We start from the raw sequence: 23,682 nt of genomic DNA, 5'->3' as shown, positions 1-23,682 counted from the left end.
TTATGTCAATATTACTCGCCAAAGTGCAATGATTGGACAATAAATTAGACGAGGTATGATCACAAATATCCTATCAACGGGACATCAGAAACAGAATCGTGGCTGAATGATGACATGGATATTCAGCTAGTGGGATAAACGCTGCACCGGCTTGATAGAACAGCAAGGGGGGGGCGGTCTGTACATATTTGTAAACAACAGCTGGTGCACGAAATCTAAGGAAGTCTCTAGATTTTGCTCTCCTGAAGTAGAGTATCTCATGATAAGCTGCAGACCACACTATTTGCCAAGAGAGTTTTCATCCACACTTTTCGTGACTGTTTATTTACCACCACAGACGGATGCTGGCAGTAAGACGGCACTCAGTCAGCTGTATGAAGGAAATAAGCAAACAGGAAACCTCTCACCCAGAGGCGGCGCTCCTAGTTGCCAGGGATTTTAATGCAGGGAAACTTAAATCAGTTTTACCTAATTTCTATCAACATGTTAAATGCGCAACCAGAGGGAAAAAAATTCTAGATCACCTGTACTCCACACAGAGACGCATACAATGCTCTCCCTCACCCTCCATTTGGTAAATCTGACCACAATTCCATCCTCCTGATTCCTGCTTACAAGCTATAATTAAAGCAGGAAGCACCAGTGACTCGGTGTATAAAAAAGTGGTCAGATAAAGAAGATGCTAAACTACATGATTGTTTTGCTAGCACAGACTGGAACATGTTTCGGGATTCTTCTGATGGAATTGAGGAGTACACCACATCAGTCACTGGCTTTATTTATAAGTGCATCGAGGACGTCGTCCCCACAGTGACTGTACATACATACCCCAACCAGAAGCCATGGATTACAGGCAACATTCGCACTGAGCTAAAGGGTAGAGCTGCCGCTTTCAAGGTGCGGGACTCTAACCCAGAAGCTTATAAGAAATCCTGCTATGCCCTCCGACCAACCATGGAACAGGCAAAGCGCCAGTACAGGGCTAAGATTAAATCGTACTTCACCGGCTCCAACGCTCATCTTATGTGGCTGGGCTTGCAAACTATTACAGACTACAAAGGGAAGCACAGCTGCGAGCTGCCCAGTGACACAAGCCTACCAGACGAGCTAAATCCCTTTTATGCTCGAGGCAAGCAGCACTGAAGCATGCATGAGAGCATCAGCTGTTCCGGACGACTGAGTGATCACGCTGTCCATAGCCGACGTGAGTAAGACCTTTAAACAGGTCAACATTCACAAGGCCGCAGGGCCAGACGGATTACCAGGACGTGTGCTCCGGGCATGTGCTGACCAACTGGCTGGTGTCTTCACTGACATTTTCAACATGTCCCTGACTGAGTCTGTAATACCATCACGTTTCAGGCAGACCACCATAGTCCCTGTGCCCAAGAACACTAAGGCAACCTGCCTAAATGACTACAGACCTGTAGCACTCACGTCCGTAGCCATGAAGTGCTTTGAAAGTCTGGTAATGGCTCACATTAACACCATCATCCCAGAAACCCAAGACCCACTCCAATTTGCATACCGCCCAAACAGATCCACAGATGATGTAATCTCTATTGCACTCCACACTGCCCTTTCCCACCTGGACAAAAGGAACACCTACGAGAGAATGCTATTCATTGGCTACAGCTCAGCGTTCAACACCATAGTGCCCTCAAAGCTCCTCACTAAGCTAAGGACCCTGGAACTAAACACCTCCCTCTGCAACTGGATCCTGGACTTCCTGACGGGCCGCCCCCAGGTGGTGAGGGTAGGTAGCAACACGTCCGCCACACTGATCCTCAACACTGGAGCCCCTTGGGTGCATGCTCAGTCCCCTCCTGTACTCCCTGTTCACCCACGACTGTGTGGCCAGGCACAACTCCAACACCATCATTAAGTTTGCCGATGACACAACAGTGGTAGGCCTGATCACCGACGACGACGAGACAGCCTATAGTGAGGAGGTCAGGGAGCTGGCCGGGTGGTGCCTGAATAACAACCTCTCCTTCAACGTGATCAAGACAAAGGAGATGATTGTGGACTACAGGAAAAGGAGGACCAAGCACGCCCCCATCCTCACCGATGGGGCTGTAGTGGAGCAGGTTGAGAGCTTCAAGTTCCTTGGAGTCCACATCACCAACAAACTAGAATGGTCCAAAAACACCAAGACAGTAGTGAAGAGGGCACGACAAAGCCTATTCCCCCTCAAGAAACTAAAAAGTTTTGGCATGGGTCCTCAGATCCTCAAATGGTTCTACAGCTGCAACATCGAGAGCATCCTGACTTGTTTCATCACTGCCTGGTAAGGCAACTGCTCGGCCTCTGACCGCAAGGCACTACAGAGGGTAGTGTGTACGGCCCTGTATATCTCTTGGGCTAAGCTGCCTGCCATCCGGGACCTCTACCTACACCAGGCGGTGTCAGAGGAAGGCCCTAGAAATTGTCAAAGACCCCAGCCACCCCTGTCATAGAATGTTCTCTCTTCTACCGCATGACAAGCGGTACCGGAGCGCCAAGTCTAGGACCAAAAGGCCTCTCAACAGTTTTTACCCCCAAGCCATAAGACTCTTGAACAAGTAATCAAATGGCTACCAGGACTATTTGCATCATCCCCCATCCCCCCCAACCCCTCTTTTACGCTGCTGCTACTCTCTGTTCATCATATATGCATAGTCACTTTAACTACACATTCATGTACATACTACCTCAATAAGCCTGACTAACCGGTGCCCCCGCACATAGGCTACCCGGACTATCTGCATTAACCATACCTACATGTACATACAGTGAGGGAAAAAAGTATTTGATCCCCTACTGATTTTGTACGTTTGCCCACTGACAAAGAAATGATCAGCCTATAATTTTAATGGTAGGTTTATTTGAACAGTGAGAGACAGAATATCAACAAAAAAATCCAGAAAAACGCATGTCAAAAATGTTATAAATTGATTTTCATTTTAATGAGGGAAATAAGTATTTGACCCCCTCTCAATCAGAAAGATTTCTGGCTCCCAGGTGTCTTTTATACAGGTAACGAGCTGAGATTAGGAACACACTCTTAAATGGAGTGCAGGTGGTAAATTGTGGATGGGCCTGAAACCATGCTTGCACCATTTGAGCATGGTGGAACCTGACATTATCCCACACAATGACATAGGTCATGCCATCAGCTCTACAGAGCTGATTTAGCCCATCAAGGACGGTTACATTTGAACAGCGAATCATGTGGCTGCCTGCAACTCAACATATAGAGTATATAGAGTAGAGAGCTTTAGATGTTGTTCGACCAAACATTAGAACGGACAAGATGAGTAATCTAAGCAACTTTGACCGTGGTATGATTGTTGATGCAACAAATGGTGATTCCAGCATCTCAGAAACAGCTGCCTTCCTGGGATTTTTACGCACTACAGTCTCTAGAGTTTACAGAGAATGGTGCGATAAACAAAACACATTCAGTGAGCGGCAGTTCTGTGGACAAAAACAACTTGTTAATGAGAGAGGTCAAAGGAGAATGTCCAGACTCATTCAAGCTATCAGAAAGGCCACAAATGCTCAAATAACAGCTGTTTAAAACAGTGGTGTGCAGAAGGGCATCTCTTAATGTACAACACCGTGAATAATTCAGGCTGTTGTGGAGGCAAAAGGGGGTTCTACCCAGTACTAGATAGGTGTGCCTAATAAAGTGGCCAGTACAATAATGTCAAGTCTGGAAAAGTGGTCTGGAAAAGTGGTACATGGGACCATAGAAACAGTGTCTGATAAAGAATGATGATGAAATATTACATCCTTAGATAATGTAGTCCAATTGGTTCATGTTCCACGGTAATGGTGTCAATGGATCTCGTTATCCTGAAGCTTTCATGATCTAAACATGGAATATTGTTTGTCAGTTTCCATAAAACTATGCATTAAGAGTAATGTAACAGTTACTCATCATTTTGAGCAGTTGTATCAATTGATAGTTAGATCATTGTAATGAAATGAATAGACAGTCATCTCAGATGTAATGTGTGAATTGCATTTTGAAATGGTAATACTTTGATGTTAAGTTGTGTCATTTTGAACAGGTGATTTTAGTTCAATGAACAAATGATCTTAGCTTTATGTGTATTGTATCCAAGCAATTGGAACAAGTGTTAGAGTTTTGAGAAATTAGCATTTTGATCATTGGTTGTGAGTTTTGTATCTAGAGTTTTGAAAAATCATCAAGGTTCCAAAATTAGTGCCAAAGTCATTGTAAAAAAACGGTAAAAATCCCACTGTTGGTTAGGGCCTGTAAGTAAGCATTTCACTGTAAGGTTTACACCGGTTGTATTCGGCACACGTGACAATTAAACGTTGATTTGATGACAATGAGAATGTTTCTTTTTGGTGAGTGTATGCATGGCATGTTCTGTGGGGTGGGGGTAGAGGTTATGGTGCAGGGGCTACCATAGAGCACGACATCAATGAGGAGATCCTATTCAAGGTGGGGATGTGGGCGCTAAGTATGAATGGATGAGGCCAAAAAGCATACAAGCTGCATTCAATAAGCAATATTCCTGAACTGCACCACGTCAGAGAAGGGGAGTCCTAGCTGAACCAGAATGAGACGTGGGTCTTCCGTTTGCTGCCCCTACCAACCCTAACTCTTAAATCAGAACCAGCCGTTTCGTCATTATAAAACTATCTGATGAGAGAAGAATGGGGGAAAGGGAGAGGAGGACGATGATGAAGAGGAGTGTAAGGGGGGTAACCAAAAAACACAGACATTTCGAATCCCCAAACCACAGAGAGATAGTGCATAGCCGGTAATATAGATCAGGGTCGTCAGGGCCTAGCCAGGTGGACTTGCCTGACAACTGCCCTAGATAGAGTGATCCCTCTGGGGAAGGTTTCATAACTCTAGGCTTGGCTCTCTCGGTGAAGGCCTCTATTAATTTGGACTAGGCTCCTGGCAGGCAGTAGGGCTTCCTAAGACATGGTTCCAAGGTGAACTCAGGCTGACCTCGGGTCAGTAGACACATATTGTTCAACAGAGCCACTAATCCTGTGTTTGTACAAATGGTGTGAGACCAGATGAGTGGAATGGCATTAATAGGTTCACAGAGTTAGTTACTCCGGAGAAATGAAGCAAAGAACTGAGGTGCGCTGTCTTTTTGTTTACTGAGTGTCTGTATGTGTGTATAGGTGTTTGTCTTTTGTAGGTGTGTGAGTGTGCGCGTGCATGTGAGAGAGAGCCAATGTGTGAATGTGTGTGCTTTATTTGTTTTCATGTGTTTGCATGCTTCTGAGTGTGTGTTTATGTGTGTTTGTGTGCCTGACAAAGTGTGTTTGCTCAGGCAGGAAGTTGAGAAGTGTGTTGGAGAGAGGCTCAGGTGGGGAAACAATAAACAAACAATGACTCCATTCTCCCACATAGTGAACCTGTCTAATTCACTTACCCAGAGCAGCGGGGTCACAGAGCGGGTGTGTGGGTGCGTGTGCGTTTGTGCTTTACATGTGAATTTATGGTGTACGTGCCTAATCGTGTGTGTGTGTGTTTGTGTGTGTGCACATATTTGATTTCCACGGTGAGTGTGTGTTTATTGTCTAGGTGTCTGTATTAGCAGTGTTTACACTGCTGCTACACAGAGCTCTGTCTCTGACACTGAGCAGGACTAAGTAACAGGTTTTATTCTAGGCTTTGACCATACAGGGCTCTGTTTCTCTCTGCTCTCACTGAAACATTTATACTGATAGATCCAGAACAAGCTATACACTCACAGTACACATAGCGTTAGGGCAAAGTGCAATTCTCTCACATTCTCTCGCAGTGCCACCTCTGCCTATATGCAGACTATGAGCTGCAACTAGGCCCGTACTCAGGGGCCCTGACCTCCATGGGGCCCCAATTGATTTTGTTAGCCACTCATAATTCATGGCAAACAGGGAATTAGCTTTGAAAATGCAATTTTTTTTCTCCATCCCTGGCAAAACCAAATCTCACTTAGGGTGCCCAAAATCCTCTTCTCTTGTCAGCACAAAATGTAACATTCAGGACCGTTCACCCATTAAGCAAGAAATGTGAAACATACAGTGGAGCATAAAAAACAATATTGCACTTTTCTTTTCCTACTAGCATTGACTTTGCTGATAACTTCTTTAATGAGGAAAAATGTACTTACTACGATTGTGATATGTGCTTGTCCTACCTAGCTATCTTAAAATGAGTGCACCAAAAAAACAAAAAATGTAAGTCACTCTGGATAAGAGCGTCTGCTAAATGACTAAAATGTAAATGTCAAATATAATAACTATTTTTGGTGACACTCAAACTGCTCTCAGACCTGCTATCCTCTACTGCGTAGCTAGTTGGTCCTGACACCTCGAGTTCCCCTGGTTCAGCCAAACCCCTTCCCCGCATGGCGCTGGACATGGGTGTGCTGCAGGCTGCAGTGGGGAGGCAGTGGGTTTCTGGCTGTTGTAACAGCATGGTGAGTGTCAGAGTACAGAACACAGCAGCGAGGAACGCAATAAGTGAAAACACATGTAGCGCGCCGCATTTCCTGCCGAACACATTATTGTGTGTGTGTGTGTGTGTGTGCTCATGTATGTTGTTAAGGAGCAAAAGGAACGGGGCAGAGGCCTCTCTGTTAGAAGTAAGGGCGGACAGTAAAACAGTGAAAGTAAAGTGTATTGTCCGTAGAAGTAAATTAAGGAAAGGTTTTTTTCGTGGCTTGAGTCCATGCCTTGTGATTCAGTGTATTTACACTAGAATACAACAATAAACCAGGACTAAGACACAGCAAACAGAGAGGGTTTGGACACACACACACACACACACACACACACACACACACACACACACACACACACACACACACACACACACACACACACACACACACACACACACACACACACACACACACACACCCACACGCGATTCCACAGCAACATTAACACAGCATCCTATCCTGAGGTTGATCCCCTCTCCTCAGAGTGAAATGTTACTCATCAGATTTTTACCCAACACACCCCTCTATCCACCCCCTCTGAATGGCCCTTGCCTACCCTCACACTACCTGGTCACAGACCCACCAGGGCCAGTAAATCACACCTCAGCCTAACAGAGGCACATTAAACAGGTATGAGTTGGTTGAAAAAGGTACTAGTTTATACTACTGGCCAGCTGTAGAGGGCTCATTAAACATAATGACCCATCTTGAGTGTCACTGTTTGTGCGTGTGTATTGAGTGTATGCTGGTGTGTGTGTGTGTGTGTGTTTATGGAACACAAACAAATATGAGGGTCAGGTACAGCTCTTTAGCAGTGTGGGAGAATGCTTTAGGGGTTTATGTTCCTCTCCTGTTCGTTTTTCAAATTCCCCCTAGAGCCCCCTCACACACTCACTCTCTGCCATGTATTTGTTTAGTATCATTTTGCCTCACCCCTCTGTTTCCATACGGCTCCTGGCAGTAGTGGGGTTTGCGCAAGGAAGTCACCCTGAGCTGAGAACATTCTGGATGGAACTGCAATAGAGACAGCCAATGAGACTTATGGAAAATGTATTGCCATTTACTGAGGTGGGAGAAACAACAGTATAAAACACCAAACCACTCTGTCACATTGAGTAGAGCTGAGCCCGCTCTCCCGTTCCACAGTCTGGGGGTACAGCCTGGTCTTATAGACGAGACTAGACATAACATAGTACATGCAAATCCGGGACACTCAAATTAGTATTATACTGTATGTTACGTTTGGTATGGTTACATAAAAATAAAGGAGGGTGCTTTGTCTTGATGGATGGGTGGGCATACAATGCGAATGTCTAGCAACACAAAGGTTGCGCGTTCAAATCTCATCACGGACAACTTCAGCATTTTAGCAACTTTTCAGCTTCTTACTTCTTTTTGCTACTTTGCAACTACTTAGCATGTTCACTAACCCTTCCCCTAACCCTAACCTTAACCCTTTTAGCTAACCCTTCCCTTAACCCTAACCTTAACCCTAACCTTAAACCTAACACCTAAACTTGCTAATGTTAGCCAGCTAGAGATTGTTAGCATTAGCCACCTAGCTAATGTTAACCACAACAAATTAGAATTCGTAATATATTTTACGTTTTGCAAATCGTAACATATCATACGAATTGTCATTCATAACATATCATACGAAATGGATGATGGACATCCACAAATTAATACATACCATATGAAACGTAACATATATACTAAATCTAGTGTCTCGGATTTACGTACAGAATAATCCAAAATGCTGAGACCAGGTTGGTGGATAGAGAACTGTGTAGTGATGACACTCCTCTGTGTTTGTGTGTCGTCTCATCCTCACGTCACTCCCTGATGATAATCCTATAAACTGCATGTGTGTGTGTGTGTGTGTGTGTGTGTGTGTGTGTGTGTGTGTGTGTGTGTGTGTGTGTGTGTGTGTGTGTGTGTGTGTCAGCTTTGTTCAAAGTGACCCACAGTCGGACATCAGGAAAAAAGTAACTCACCGCTCTCTAAGAATTGACCAGCTCACTCTTGCTTGTCTCTACTGTAGAGGCAAAGTATTGCGGGTAAACATGGTTTGGCAGTTGTTGTCATGGTTATAGCGAATCGTAGTGGATGGACCTATGTTGATTCTCTGTGTACTGTTGTCCCATGACTAAATGCTCCCTCTCTCCCCTCTCCTTCCCTCCCTGTCTTGTAGGCCTGTGTCCTGACTGGGAGACGTGGGATCCTAGCCAGCCTGTGGAGAATGCCAGGGAGGCCATGCAGCAGGCTGACGACTGGCTCGGAGTGCCCCAGGTAACATCACCACACCACCTACACTCACCTTCACTCCTGGTCTCACCTGGTTTAGTTCACATAACCTGAACTCATTCGTATTAGATCAACTCATCTAGTTAAACTCATATCTACATACTTGGTTTAGACTCAGTTACTCTGAGGCAACTGGCTTCAGTGGTAAACAGCAGGGCAATCTTTGATAACACTTTACGGCTTAAAGATTGGTAATATGTATTATGATGTATTTATAAATGCACTGTAAGACTTGTCATAAGCCTGTATGATCAATCTGTTCTTTGAGTGAGGGAGTTGGAGTTGGTGGGTGTGTCCCAGGTGACAGTCCGCAGCCACATAGGCCAATGTGGATAAGTGTATGTGGGATTGTGTTTGGCTAATTTCTTCAGTATGTGGTTGTGGAGGTACATTGGCATGCTGCTGTACTGGGCTGGGTCTTGGAGAGAGGGGAGGCCAGGTTGGCATCAGGTTAGGCTGGATTCTGAAGTGGCGAGGGTGGGTTAGCCAATGCCAGGACCACTGAAGCGGGCTCTTATGAAACCACAAACTGTTTCCCCAGTCACACACTAGTCTATAGCACTTCTAGATTCCAAGATGGAAAACATGAACAGACACTCTATATTCCCTGTGTGTGTGTGTGTGTGTGTGTGTGTGTGTGTGTGTGTGTGTGTGTGTGTGTGTGTGTGTGTGTGTGTGTGTGTGTGTGTGTGTGTGTGTGTGTGTGTGTGTGTGTGTGTGTGTGTGTGTGTGTGTGTGTGTGTGTGTGTGTGCGTGTGTACGTGCGTGCGTGCGCTTAGTGGTTTTTGTCCACTTGTCCAAGGGCAACCTGTGTTTTATCGTGTCAATATGCACTTCCTTCAGTGTATAATTTGGCCCAAACATTAGTTACCAATAGCTGAAACAACCCTCTGCTCCTTAGTCAATGATGTTAACACAGACCAAGGAAACTTGCAACTCTCCATAGAGAAATGAGGGGAGGAGAGAGAAGCAGATATATGGAGACATAAATATTAGGAATTAGAAGGATTGGTGATCCCATGACGGGCCTTGCTATTTTTCAGGCTGTTCTTAATAAGTATATGCATGTGTATAGAGGAGGGAGTGTGTGTGTGTGTGTGCACGGGTTTGTGTATGTTGCATTTGAGCTTATATGGGAGGGTCCAGACAATCACTGTATGGCAGAATGGGGGCAATCTCAGCATGCTTAGAGCACTGGTCACATGGTGGGAGTGACAAGGTCGTGGGATGTGTTTACATCTTGAACAACTGCACCAGGGTCAGCTCTTGTTACCCCTGTCTAACCTTAAACATTGGGATCCCCAAAACACCACTGACCCTGTATCAGTCGAGGAACACAGAGAGTAGCATAGTGGTTCACCTAGTGAGTGGTCATGCTATTTTCAGGCTCACCCCCTGGCCCTACAGCCAAGGGTTAAATATAGCTAGAACACCCTCTGACACCCCTCAGAGAGAGAGAGAGAGAGAGAGAGAGAGAGAGAGAGAGAGAGAGAGAGAGAGAGAGAGAGAGAGAGATCCACAGAAAGAGAGACTATTAGAAAGGGAGATAATTGGTCATTGTGTCACCATGGGATATACAGCATGATGCAAGCTGGTTCAGATCAACAGAGAACTTGTTGACAGACAGTTTAACAAGGTTGGGAAAGTCTTGAAGTCGTTTTGACTGGCTTCATTTGGCCAAACTCATTATTTCTTCTGACCATGGGGCATGGTTTAAGAGCTCTTGAAAATGTCAGTATGATTTCAGCATTATATACTGCTCAAAAAAATAAAGGGAACACTTAAACAACACAATGTAACTCCAAGTCAATCACACTTCTGTGAAATCAAACTGTCCACTGATTGACAATAAATTTCACATGCTGTTGTGAAAATGGAATAGACAACAGGTGGAAATTATAGGCAATAAGCAAGACACCCCCAATAAAGGAGTGGTTCTGCAGGTGGACACCACAGACCACTTCTCAGTTCCTATGCTCCCTGGCTGATGTTTTGGTCACTTTTGAATGGTGGCGGTGCTTTCACTCTAGTGGTAGCATGAGACAGAGTCTACAACCCACACAAGTGGCTCAGGTAGTGCAGCTCATCCAGGATGTCACATCAATGCGAGCTGTGGCAAGAAGGTTTGCTGTGTCTGTCAGCGTAGTGTCCAGAGCATGGAGGCGCTACCAGGAGACAGGCCAGTACACCAGGAGACGTGGAGGAGGCCGTAGGAGGGCAACAACCCAGCAGCAGGACCGCTACCTCCGCCTTTGTGCAAGGAGGAGCAGGTGGAGCACTGCCAGAGCCCTGCAAAATGATCTCCAGCAGGCCACAAATGTGCATGTGTCTGCTCAAACGGTCAGAAACAGACTCCATGAGGGTGGTATGAGGGCCCGACGTCCACAGGTGGGGGTTGTGCTTACAGCCCAACACCGTGCAGGACGTTTGGCATTTGCCAGAGAACACCAAGATTGGCAAATTCGCCACTGGCGCCCTGTGCTCTTCACAGATGAAAGCAGGTTCACACTGAGCACATGTGACAGACGTGACAGAGTCTGGAGACGCCGTGGAGAACGTTCTGCTGCCTGCAACATCCTCCAGCATGACCGGTTTGGCGGTGGGTCAGTCATGGTGTGGGGTGGTATTTCTTTGGGGGGCCGCACAGCCCTCCATGTGCTCGCCAGAGGTAGCCTGCCTGCCATTAGGTACCGAGATGAGATCCTCAGACCCCTTGTGAGACCATATGCTGGTGCGGTTGGCCCTGGGTTCCTCCTAATGCAAGACAATGCTAGACCTCATGTGGCTGGAGTGTGTCAGCAGTTCCTCCAAGAGGAAGGCATTGATGCTATGGACTGGCCCGCCAGTTCTCCAGACCTGAATCCAATTGAGCACATCTGGGACATCATGTCTCGCTCCATCCACCAACGCCACGTTGCACCACAGACTGTCCAGGAGTTGGCGGATGCTTTAGTCCAGGTCTGGGAGGAGATCCCTCAGGAGACCATCCGCCACCTCATCAGGAGCATGCCCAGGCATTGTAGGGAGGTCATACAGGCACGTGGAGGCCACACACACTACTGAGCCTCATTTTGACTTGTTTTAAGGACATTACATCAAAGTTGGATCAGCCTGTAGTGTGGTTTTCCACTTTAATTTTGAGTGTGACTCCAAATCCAGACCTCCATGGGTTGATAAATTGGATTTCCATTGATTATTTTTGTGTGATTTTGTTGTCAGCACATTCAACTATGTAAAGAAAAAAGTATTTAATAAGATTATTTCTTTCATTCAGATTTAGGATGTGTTGTTTAAGTGTTCCCTTTATTTTTTTGAGCAGAGTACACTGGGAGTAGAATACCTATAGTAAGAGTCTGTGAATGTATGTATATATGTATGTACAGGTATGCATGCCTGAAGCAGTGAGACCTCTTTAGCATGAACAGCCTGTTTCCTCTCAGAGCCACACACCCTATAGGTTGTAAATTAGCATGTGTGTGTGAGAGTATGTGAACGTGTGTGTGTTTCCACCTGTAAGTCCCCATGTGGTGGTTGTGTATAATTATGGACTCCATTATCCAGAGGGCTGTTCAAACACAGACATTTCATGTGCCTAACAGCTGCTACATAACTTTACATCTCTCTCTCTCTCTCTCTCTCTCTCTCAATTCAATTCAAGGGCTTTATTGGCATGGGAAACATATGTTAACATTGCCAAAGCAAGTGAAGTAGATAATATACAAAAGTGAAATAAACAATAAAAATGAAAAGTAAACATCACACTCACAGAAGTTCCAAAATAATAAGGAACATTACAAATGTCATATTATGTATATATACAGTGTTGTATACAATGTACAAATGGTTAAAGTACAAAAGCAAAAATAAATAAGCATAAATATGGGTTGTATTTACAATGGTGTTTGTTCTTCGCTGATTGACACTTTCTTGTGGCAACAGGTCACAAATCTTGCTGCTGTGATGGCACACTGTGGTATTTCACCCAGTAGATATGGGAGTTTATCAAAATCGGGTTTGTATTCGAATTCTTTGTGCATCTGTGTAATCTGAGAGAAATATGTTTCTCTAATATGGTCATACATTGGGCAGGAGGTTAGGAAGTGCAGCTCAGTTTCCACCTCATTTTATGGGCAGTGTGCACCTAGCCTGTCTTTTCTTGAGAGCCAGGTCTGCCTACGGCGGCCTTTCTCAATAGCAAGGCTATGCTCACGGAGTCTGTACATAGTCAAAGCTTTCCTTAAGTTTGGGTTAGTCACAGTGGTCAGGTATTCTGCCACTTTGTACTCTCTGTTTAGGGCCAAATAGCATTCTAGTTTGTGCTGTTTTTTTGTTAATTCTTTCCAATGTGTCAAGTTATTGTCTTTTTGTTTTCTCATGATTTGGTTGGGTGTAATTGTGTTGCTGTCCTGGGGCTCTGTGGGTTGTGTTTGTGTTTGTGAACAGAGCTCCAGGGCCAGCTTGCTTAGGGCACTCTTCTCCAGGTTCATCTCGCTGTAGGTGATGGCTTTGTTATGGAAGGTTTGGGAATCGCTTTCTTCTAGATGGTTGTAGAATTTAACGGCTCTTTTCCGGCTTTTGATAATTAGCGGGTATCGGCCTAATTCTGCTCTGCATGCATTATTTGGTGCTCTACGTTTTACATGGAGGATATTTTTGCAGAATTCTGCATGCAGAGTCTCAATTTGGTGTTTGTCCCATTTTGTGAATTCTTGGTTGGTGAGCAGACCCCAGACCTCACAACCATAAAGGGCAATGGGTTCTATAACTGATTCAAGTATTTTTAGCCAGATCCTAATTGGTATGTTGAGTTTTATGTTCCTTTTGATGGCATAGAATGCCCTTGTTGTCTTGTCTCTCAGATATTTCACAGCCCTGTAGCGCTGATGTTTAGGCCAAGGTATGTATAGTTTTTTGTGTGCTCCAGGGAAACGGTGTCAAGATAGAATTTGTATTTTTGGTCCTGGAGACCGGACCTTTTTTGGAACACCATTATTTTTGTCTTACTGAGATTTACTGTCAGGGCCCAGGTCTGGCAGAATCTGTGCAGAAGATCTAGGTGCTGCTGTAGGCCTCCCTTGGTTGGTGACAGAAGCAGCAGATCATCAGCAAACAGTAGGCATTTGACTTCAGATTCTAGTAGGGTGAGGCCGTGTGCTGCAGACTTTTCTAGTGCCCTCGCCAATTCGTTGATATATATGTTGAAGAGGCTGGGGCTTAAGCTGCATCCCATGGCCCTGTGGGAAGATATGTGTGTCTTTTTTTGCCTATTTTAACCACACACTTGTTGTTTGTGTACATGGATTTTATAATGTCGTATGTTTTTCCCCTACACCACTTTCCATCAATTTATATAGCAGACCCTCATGCCAAATTGAGTCGAAAGCTTTTTTGAAATCAAGAAAGCATGAGAAGACTGCCTTTGTTTTTTGTTTTTTTTGTTGTCAATTAGGGTGTGCAGGGTGAATACGTGGTCTGTCGTACGATAATTTGGTAAAAAGCCAATTTGACATTTGTACATTGTTTTCACTGAGGAAATGTATGAGTCTGCTGTTAATGATAATGCAGAGGATTTTCCCAAGGTTGCTGTTGACGTATATCCCACGGTAGTTATTGGGGTCAAATTTGTCTCCATTTTTGTGGAATGGGGTGGTCATTCCTTGATTCCAAATATTGGGGAAGACGCTAGAGCTAAGGATGATGTTAAAGAGTTTTAGTATAGCCATTTGGAATTTGTTGTCTGTATATTTGATCATTTCATTGAGGATACCATCAACACAACAGGCCTTTTTGGATTGGAGGGTTTTTGTTTTGTCCTGTAGTTCATTCAAGGTAATTGGAGAATCCAGTGGGTTCTGGTAGTCTTTAATAGTTGATTCTAAGATTTGTATTTGATCATGTATATGTTTTTGCTGTTTGTTCGTTGTTATAGAGCCAAAAAGATTGGAGAAGTGGTTTACCCATACATCTCCATTTTGGATAGATAACTCTTCGTGTTGTTGTTTGTTTAGTGTTTTCCAATTTGCCCAGAAGTGATTAGAGTCTATGGGTTCTTCAATTAAATTGAGCTTATTTCTGATGTGCTGTTCCTTCTCTTTCTGTAGTGTACTTCTGTATTGTTTTAGTGATTCACCATAGTGAAGGCGTAGACTCAGGTTTTCCGGGTCTCTATGTTTTTGGTTGGACAGGTTTTTCAATTTCTTTCTTAGATTTTTGCATTCTTCATCAAACCATTTGTCATTGTTGTTCATTTTCTTCGATTTTCTATTTGAGATTATTACATTTGATAGGGAAGTTGAGAGGTCAAATATAATGTTAAGATTTTCTACTACCAAGTGACCCCTTAACTATTACAGTGGAACATTCTGTCCAGGAAGTTGTCTAAAAGGGATTGAATTTGTTGTTGCCTAATTGTTTTTTGGTAGGTTTCCACACTACAGTCCTTCCATCTATAGCATTTCTTAATATTACTCAGTTCCTTTGGCTTTGATGCCTCATGATTGAGTATTGCTCTGTTTAAGTAGACTGTGATTTTGCCGTGATCTGATAGGGGAGTCAGTGGGCTGACTGTGAATGCTCTGAGAGACTCTGGGTTGAGGTCAGTGACAAAGTTGTCTACAGTACAACTGCCAAGAGATGAACTATAGGTGTACCTACCGTAGGAGTCCCCTCGAAGCCTACCATTGACTATGTACATACCCAGCGTGCGACAGAGCTGCAAGAGTTGTGACCCGTTTTTGTTGGTTATGTTGTCATAGTTGTGCCTAGGGGGGCATATGGGGAAGGGAATGCTGTCACCTTCAGGCAGGTGTTTGTCCCCCTGTGTGCTGAGGGTGTCAGGTTCTTGTCCAGTTCTGGCATTTAGGTCGCCACAGACTATGTCCCTGGGCCTGGAAATGATTGATTTCCCCCTCCAGGATGGAGAAGCTGTCTTCATTGAAGTATGGGGATTCTAGTGGGGGGATATTGGTAGCACACAGGAGGACATTTTTCTCTGTTAAGATCATTTCCTGTTGAATTTCTAGCCAAATGTAAAATTCCTGTTTTGATTAATTTAATGGAGTGAGTTAGGTCTGCTCTATACCAAATTAGCATACCCTCTGAGTTCCTTCCCTGTTCACACCTGGTTGTTTGGTGGATGGGACTACGAGCTCTCTGTAACCTAGAGGGCAACCAGTGGGTCCGTCTCCTCTATACCAGGTTTCTTGTAGCATGACAATGTCTGTTTTTCCGATTTCTTTGATGAAGTCCAGGTTGCTGCCCTTCAGGCCAAAAGCAGATGACCTCAGGCCTTGGATATTCCAGAATGCGATAGTGAAGGTGTGTTCTTTGTGTTCTATAAAGTGTCAAATGTTGTTGGTCGTGTGGTTTGGCCTGAGGTCAGTAAGTGTGAGCAGAGCCTGCTGAGCATCTGGTACATGCCATTTGCAGTGTGGTGGTTGGGCCTGTTTGCCCGCTCAAGGCCTGGGCATATGTGTGACTTACATGTTGAGGCTCTCTTTTGTGGGAGTGGGGGGAATGGGGTGGGCAGGAGGGGCATAGGTCTGATCTGAGGGGGCCTAAACGGGGTGTGGTTATGGTTGACTTGGGGGGGGGGGGTGTTGATTGGTTGGGGTGGGGGTGTGGATGTGGCTGGTGGTGTTGTGGTCTGGATGTAGGTCGTCTCAGCGTGGGTCCTCTATGTGTAGGTCCGGGGGGGGGGGGGGTGGGGGGTATCGCAGGTCTGGGAGAGTGTCTCGCTGGTCTGGGCGGGGTGTCTATTGATCTGTTGCTCCTGTGTGAAGTGTTGGGGCTGCGTTTGAGAGCGATGTCCTTTAGACTCCGGGCAAAGGTGGGCACTGCTGCCTTGTATAGGTGGACCTGGTCATAGAGGCTTTTCAAGTCCAGGGTTGTGGTCCAGGATAACATTTGGTTTTGAGGCACAGTCACAGGAAATACTTGCGTTTACCCACTGTATGGTAGCAGGGTGGAAGTCTTTTCGTGGTAGCAGGGTGGAGATAACCACTTGTGCATTGGGGAAAGTAGAAGAAGCTTTTTCAATCACTCCCTTCAGTGCTGTGGCCACCCTTTCCTGCTGTGTTCGCAGGTTGTTTGTGTCTGTGTGTATTATTACGTAGCTGGGTGATCCTAGTTGGTCCTCAGGCAGAAGGTCTAGGGCGGGCTGGGTGTTTGGACACCAGAGTTTAGACACACTGTGTTTGGGAAAAAGTATTTTTTCTTGTATATATTTCCCATTTGAGTTCATAAGGAGTACAATCTGTGTCTTGTGTATGTCCTCAGTGGGTGTGGGGGGGTTGTCAGGAGGGCTATCAGGGAGGCTGACGGGGGGTGCTCAGAGGGGGTGAGGTCCCTGGGCTTGGGGTTCTTCATTTGTCTGTTCTGCTGTGATGTTGACGCTATGGTCCGGGTCTGGTGTGAACTGTTCTGCTGTGGTGTCGAGACTTTTGTCGGGAGCTGAAGTGGGCTGTTCTGCTGGCTTCTCTGCGGGGGTGGCCACCTCTCTAGTGGGTTGTTCTCTGTCACACGCCATCCCCCTCACCCTCTCCTCCAGCAGTCTGATCATCTCCTCTAGTGCTCTGTTCTTCTCCAGCTCTTGCTTTTTATATTGTTGAAGTTGTCTCATTACAGTCCAGAGTGCAGATATGTCTCTCTCCACCTCCAGCTCTCCGGGTCTGGTTAAGGGGGTGTTGTTGTGCTGGACTGTTGTCTGGGTCTGTGCTGACTGGAGTGTAATCACCTGCTGTTCCAGCTCCACCTGCCTCACGTCCAGCTGGGTAAATGTATCCTTCATTTCAATGAGGAGGTAGTACTCTGTGCTGGGAGGTTGACATTCCACTTGGGGTTGCTCGTCTGTGGGGTTATAATATGAAGAGGCCTGGTCTGACCCACTCAGGGTGGGGGTATCTTTCTCAAGGGAGAGCTTCTCCTGATGGGCTAATTCTTTGATTAGGTGAAAGTCCAGCTGAAACTGTTTGGGGTTGCCCTGTACCAATGCTGTTCCAGACTTATAGAGATTTATATTACCCTTAACAGAGGGGTAGTGTGCTAATATATCACTGTGCTGTGCCAGGGGGTGGTTTGGGTGGAAGATGAGTTTGCTGATGTTCCCATTTTTATAATAGTCAGCAAAAAATGTCTCTTGATTTTCCATAAGGATCTTCATTTTGTGATCTTTTCTTGCTTTATCATTCTTTACATACACAGGGATCTGTATTTTAATTACCTCTGAACAGTGGGAGGCAGCTTCTAAAGCTTCTGAGTTTTGATTTGGAGTGAAGGTTATGTTGTAGAGGGTAGCATCCTGTATGTGTTCCTGACAAAAACTCCCAAGTTTATCTAACTCTAAATCTATCTTTTTTTTAAGATCATGCTTTAATAAGAACATGCTGAAAAATGCAGGAGCTCATCTATCTCTCTCTCGCTCTAATATTTTTTATTTTTCCTTACATCCCCCCCTTCCCCCTCTCTTTCTTTCTCTATATCACTTCCATCTCTTTTCTTCACTTGTTCTTCACAAGTGTCTCATTGTCCTGCTCTCTCCTTCCCCTTCTCCCTCTGCTTTCTCCTCCCCCTCTCCCTCTGTTCTCTTTTCTCCTCTCCCTTTCTCCTCCCCCTCTCCCTCTGTTCTCTCTTTTCTCCTCTCCCTTTCTCCTTCCCCCATTTCTCTTTACTCAAACCTCACTCCTGTAGCTCACTCTAGCTCCACGTAGGGGAACTTTCTTTCTCAATAAAACATTAAACTACTCCAATGTGATTTCCTGGTGGCATTTCTCGCTTTTCTATTCCCCCTCTCCACCCCCTCTTTCCACTGCGATCATAAGGAAAACACATTGTGATGTTGGACAATACAATTAGCCTTTCATTCCATCAGAGCTGCTGCTTTTGATTCCACTGCCCTGGTTTTCCCAGTCCTTTCACCAGGCTGTTGTTTTACATCAACTTTACAGCCAGAGAGAGAGCCTCATTAGGCTCTATGTCTATTTCATGTCTTTCTTTGATGTTCATTCATTTGAAGTAAGTTCTTTATCGTCGGGTTAGTAGTTATTAATACAATATTTATTAGAACGTTATTAAATCATGATTTGATTGCGTGTTAGGAGAAACAGGAAGCGATGTGATAACCTTTGACTCCTGTGTGTGCTGCTCCTCTTCCTGTCCCCCTCTTCTTATTAAATCAGGCTTTGATTGTGTACGGAGAGGAAGAGGAAGAGAGAGGCCCAACTCGGTGGAAAATCTGTCTCCCTCCAGCAGGAGGCGTTTTTTCGTTGTTTCGCCCACCAATCAAGGAGTTTTTGTATGGAGGTCAATGAGAGAGTGTCAAATTGTATCAACAAATACATTTATGGATTATTTGATACATTAGGTTTGTTTGATCAAATAGCAGTTTTGTCATTCTTAAGTTGTTTCGAGTGTACTAATATAAGTAGGAAACATGACATCACGTCAACTTTGAGAAACAACACTTGATATCGGAGTTGTCTCGAGATTGCTATGCATATTCATGGCATGAGGCTAGAAGCATAGCCTCTCTCTCCATTGAATACAGGCGGTTGAAGTCAACAACCCTCATCTAATATTTAAAAAAAGATTTCAATAATAAGATGTATCCACCAAGTCGAGGAAAGGATAGGCAGGAGCTAGACATGATGCCGTGCCGCTTTGTGGACGACGACTCCCATTGTTAGAGACATGTATATTGTATCTTGTGAGTATATCCATAGAGAAACAGGAAGTGATGATAACCTTTGACCCCGTGCACCGTCTATTGTCTTCTCCCTCTCTGTAGGTGATAGCCCCTGAGGAAATAGTGGATCCCAATGTGGACGAGCACTCGGTGATGACCTACCTGTCCCAGTTTCCCAAGTCCAAGCTGAAGCCTGGTGCCCCGCTGCGCTCCAAGACTCTGCACCCCAAGAAGGCCAAGGCCTATGGACCAGGTGAGAGAGAGAGACTGGGAATGTAACAACTGACTTCCTTCAAAGACTACTTTAACTTATTTATCTATAAATAAATTGGGCTCCCAACAGGACTGACCTCTTTAATATATAAACAACTATTGGAAAGCTCATATTCTGAGCTAGCCATTAAAAAATATGGTCCACAGATCTAATTGAATCTGAACAACCCTTTAACTTCAACAGAATATGGAAAAATATGACCTTGGCATCCCATAATCTGAACCATCAATTTACACATTTTAAGTTTATTCACGGACTGTGTTTAACACCAGGGAAATATTTGATGATGAAATGGGCCCCAACTTCCAACTGTTCAATGTGTCCCCTAAATCAGGTAGACACATTCCTCCATATGATGTGGGAGTGCCCTGCAGTCAAATGCTTCGGGGCAAAGTTACAAAATGAATTTAGAAGTGCATGAATGTAAATATTCAATGCTTTGCATCTATTATGCTACTTAACGATGATAGCTCCTTGAATCTCTCAATCAATCAGAGATGATTACTACTGGCAGGCAGCACTGACACAAAAAATAGATGTTGGCTCTTAGATGGTAAGCACCTCACTCTCTCCTAATCGCCAGCGGATACAGTTGTTATTGACAGCAAGAATGAATGGTAATAGTCAATGAACAACATTGCTCGACATTGACATTGTCCCACCGCTGGTTAGCCACTATTGGCTTAAAAAGCCAAACCTAACACTATCTGCCAATTCATTTCCAGCAATATTGCCCCTGTCTGTCTGTGTGGTGAGCACGTTTGTGTCACACGTCTCCGTGTGTGGCCAGTTGATGTGATAACCGTCTTGTGGGTTGACAGAAATACTTTCCCCAAAACCTTAACATTAAATGTTAACTACAAAGTAGGCTTACCTGGCAGGAGTATATCATGAGTAAGTATATCATTTGTATCTATTATTTGTTATTAAAAAACATTTCCATGAAAATTATATAAATTACAGTGGCTTGCGAAAGTATTCACCCCCCTTTGTTTTGCCTTACAACCTGGAATTAAAATTGATTTTTGGGGGGTTTGTATCATTTGATTTACACAACGTGCCTACATCTTTGAAGATGCAAAATATTTTTTATTGTGAAACAAAAAGAAATAAAACAAAAAAACGGAAAACTTGAGCGTGCATAACTATTCACCCCCCCAAAGTCAGTACTTTGTAGAGCCACCTTTTGCAGCAATTACAGCTGCAAGTCTCTTGGGGTATGTCTCTATAAGGTTGGCACATCTAGCCACTGGGATGTTTTGCCCATTCTTCAAGGTAAAACTGCTCCAGCTCCTTCAAGTTGGATGGGTTCCGCTGGTGTACAGCAATCTTTAAGTCATACCACAGATTCTCAATTGGATTGAGGTCTGGGCTGTGACTAGGCCATTCCAAGATATTTAAATGTTTCCCCTTAAACCACTCAAGTGTTGCTTTAGAAGTATAATTAGGGTCATTGTCCTGCTGTAAGGTGAACCTCCGTCCCAGTCTCAAATCTCTGGAAGACTGAAACAGGTTTTCCTCAAGAATTTCCCTGTATTTACCACCATCCATCCCTTCAATTCTGACCAGTTTCCCTGTCCCTGCTGATGAAAAACATCCCCACAGCATGATGCTGCCACCACCATGCTTTACTGTGGGGATGGTGTACTCGGGGTGATGAGAGGTGTTGGGTTTGCGCCAGACATAGCATTTTCCTTGATGGCCAAAAACCTCAATTTTAGTCCCATCTGACCAGAGTACCTTCTTCCATATGTTTGGGTTGTCTCCCACATGCCTTTTGGCATACACCAAACATGTTTGCTTATTTCTTTAAGCAATGGCTTTTTTTCTGGCCACTCTTCCGTAAAGCCCAGCTCTGTGGAGTGTATGGCTTAAAGTGGTCCTATGGACAGATACTCCAATCTCCGCTGTGGAGCTTTGCAGCTCCTTCAGGGTTATCTTTGGTCTCTTTGTTGCCCTGGTCCATTAGTTTTTTTGGGCAGCCCTCTCTTGGCAGGTTTGTTGTGGTACCATATTCTTTCCATTTTTTAATAATGGATTTAATGGTGCTCCGTGGGATGTTCAAAGTTTCTGATATTTTTTTTTAACCCAACCCTGATCTGTACTTCTCCACAACTTTGTCCCTGACCTGTTTGGAGAGCTCCTTGGTCTTCATAGTGCCGCTTGCTTGGTGGTGCCCCTTCCTTGGTGGTGTTACAGACTCTGGGGCCTTTCAGAACAGGTGTATATATACTGATATCATGTGACAGATCATGTGGCACTTAGATTGCACACAGGTGGACTTTATTTAACAAATTCTGTGACTTCTGAAGGTAACTGGTTGCACCAGATCTCATTTAGGGGCTTCATAGCAAAGAGGGTGAATACATATGCAAGCAACACTTTTAATTTTTTTCATTTCACTTCACCAATTTGGACTATGTTGTGTATGTCCATTACATGAAATCCAAATAAAAAGCCATTTAAATAACAGGTTGGAATGCAAAAAATAGGAAAAACGCCTACTTTTGCAAGGCACTGTATATATTATTTAAAATAGTTTATGGGGGATTGTAAATGATGCAGACAATTACATTGATAGAAGCCACAATCTACTTGCAATATTAAAGCTGATCCACCTTCTAAAGAATACAAAAACAATAATAACAATAACTTTGCCATGAAATGAGCAGCAGCAGTACAGAACCATTGCCGGCACATTAGACGGCACATTCCTCACTCGCTAAATGCACAATTAAAGAGCCAGATGCACAATTAAAGGGGAATTACACTCACTTTTAGTTTTCTTACAGACATCCAAAAAATGGTCTTCTAATGTAATTTAACATAGATATGGACTCAGAACATCCAATTTCGTTGTTTCTCTATGAACAATTGTAATTTTGAGAATGAAAAAACTATCTAAAACAAGGAAAAATAAAACTGAGAAAACATAATCTGGGGAGAAATCACAGATTTGATAGCCCCCCCCCCCACAGTTGTTAATTAACCATTATTTTACCAGGTATATTGACAGAAAACATAGCGCTCTTCTTTCTCGTGTACACTAAGGACCCGGGGTTGGATGGAGGCATGTTGGCTGGGTGGGGTTGGAGGAATGGGATGGGAGGTTGGGAGTGGAAGCCCACTTGTTTTTCTTTTCTTATTCTGTTTGTACTGAATATATTATTACTTTCTTAAACTCTGTATGTATTTTTCTTCTTTTGAGTGGCAGCCTACAGGTATATGTTTAATAAACATAGAATTTGAAATGGACAATGCACTGCCCCAACAAAAAATAACAAACAAATAAAATGTTAGTAAAAAACGGACTTCCTTAACAATCTACATCTTCTAAAGTCTCAATAGCTCAAAGGCCATCTGGTTTATTCGGTATATTAGGTGCAAGAATTATTGTTGAAAAGGAAGGTGTTTCATCCTGTTTACACCTGTCAGAACAGAATAAGTGAGGGCTCTCACGTCTAGTTATGTACTCCTGCTTACAGTCTCCATCCTTTTCCCCGTCAGGTATTGAGCCTAGAGGTAACATGGTGCTGAAGCCGGCTGAGTTCATCGTGGAGACAGTGGAGGCAGGGCTAGGGGAGGTGCTGGTCTACGTGGAGGACCCAGAGGGACACACAGAGGAGGTGGGGCACTCTCACTCACATAAACTCTTAACTCCTCAATCCCTTACTCCTCCGTCCTGAAGTTGCTGTTCATTTGCCCACACAGTTCTTCACATTCAGTTTCTATCTCTCCCCTTTCTCCGGTTCCGACCCTCTCTTTCTGTTCCAGGCCAGAGTGATCCCCAACAATGACAAGAACAGGACGTACTCTGTCATCTACCTGCCCAAAGTGGAGGGCCTTCACAAGGTAACACACTTACAGTACCTCTATATATATACTGGAATATATTTGAAATCTCAGTTTATAAACTTCAGTAGTATAGGATTTCCTCCAGCGGTCTAACA

The 23,682-nt window shown here is 44.3% G+C and overlaps 1 protein-coding gene across 7 annotated transcripts in view; it reads left to right on the top strand.

Moving 5' to 3' along the window:
• LOC106609299 (filamin-C-like) overlaps positions 1–23,682 on the top strand; it is an 86,627-nt gene that overhangs the window by 28,161 nt on the left and 34,784 nt on the right. For all 7 annotated transcript variants that reach the window (XM_014207962.2, XM_014207961.2, XM_014207960.2 and 4 more), the window contains exons 3-6: positions 8,665–8,762; positions 19,561–19,711; positions 23,240–23,358; positions 23,507–23,584. In XM_014207962.2, the coding sequence (XP_014063437.2) occupies positions 8,665–8,762; positions 19,561–19,711; positions 23,240–23,358; positions 23,507–23,584 (446 nt within the window). The remainder of the gene's footprint in view (positions 1–8,664; positions 8,763–19,560; positions 19,712–23,239; positions 23,359–23,506; positions 23,585–23,682) is intronic.

The sequence above is a fragment of the Salmo salar genome, chromosome ssa07, assembly GCF_905237065.1.
Source record: "Salmo salar chromosome ssa07, Ssal_v3.1, whole genome shotgun sequence".
In the NCBI taxonomy this organism is placed as follows: Eukaryota; Metazoa; Chordata; class Actinopteri; order Salmoniformes; family Salmonidae; genus Salmo; species Salmo salar.
Note: the sequence above shows the minus strand (reverse complement) of the source record. Positions and strands in the feature narration are given on the sequence as shown.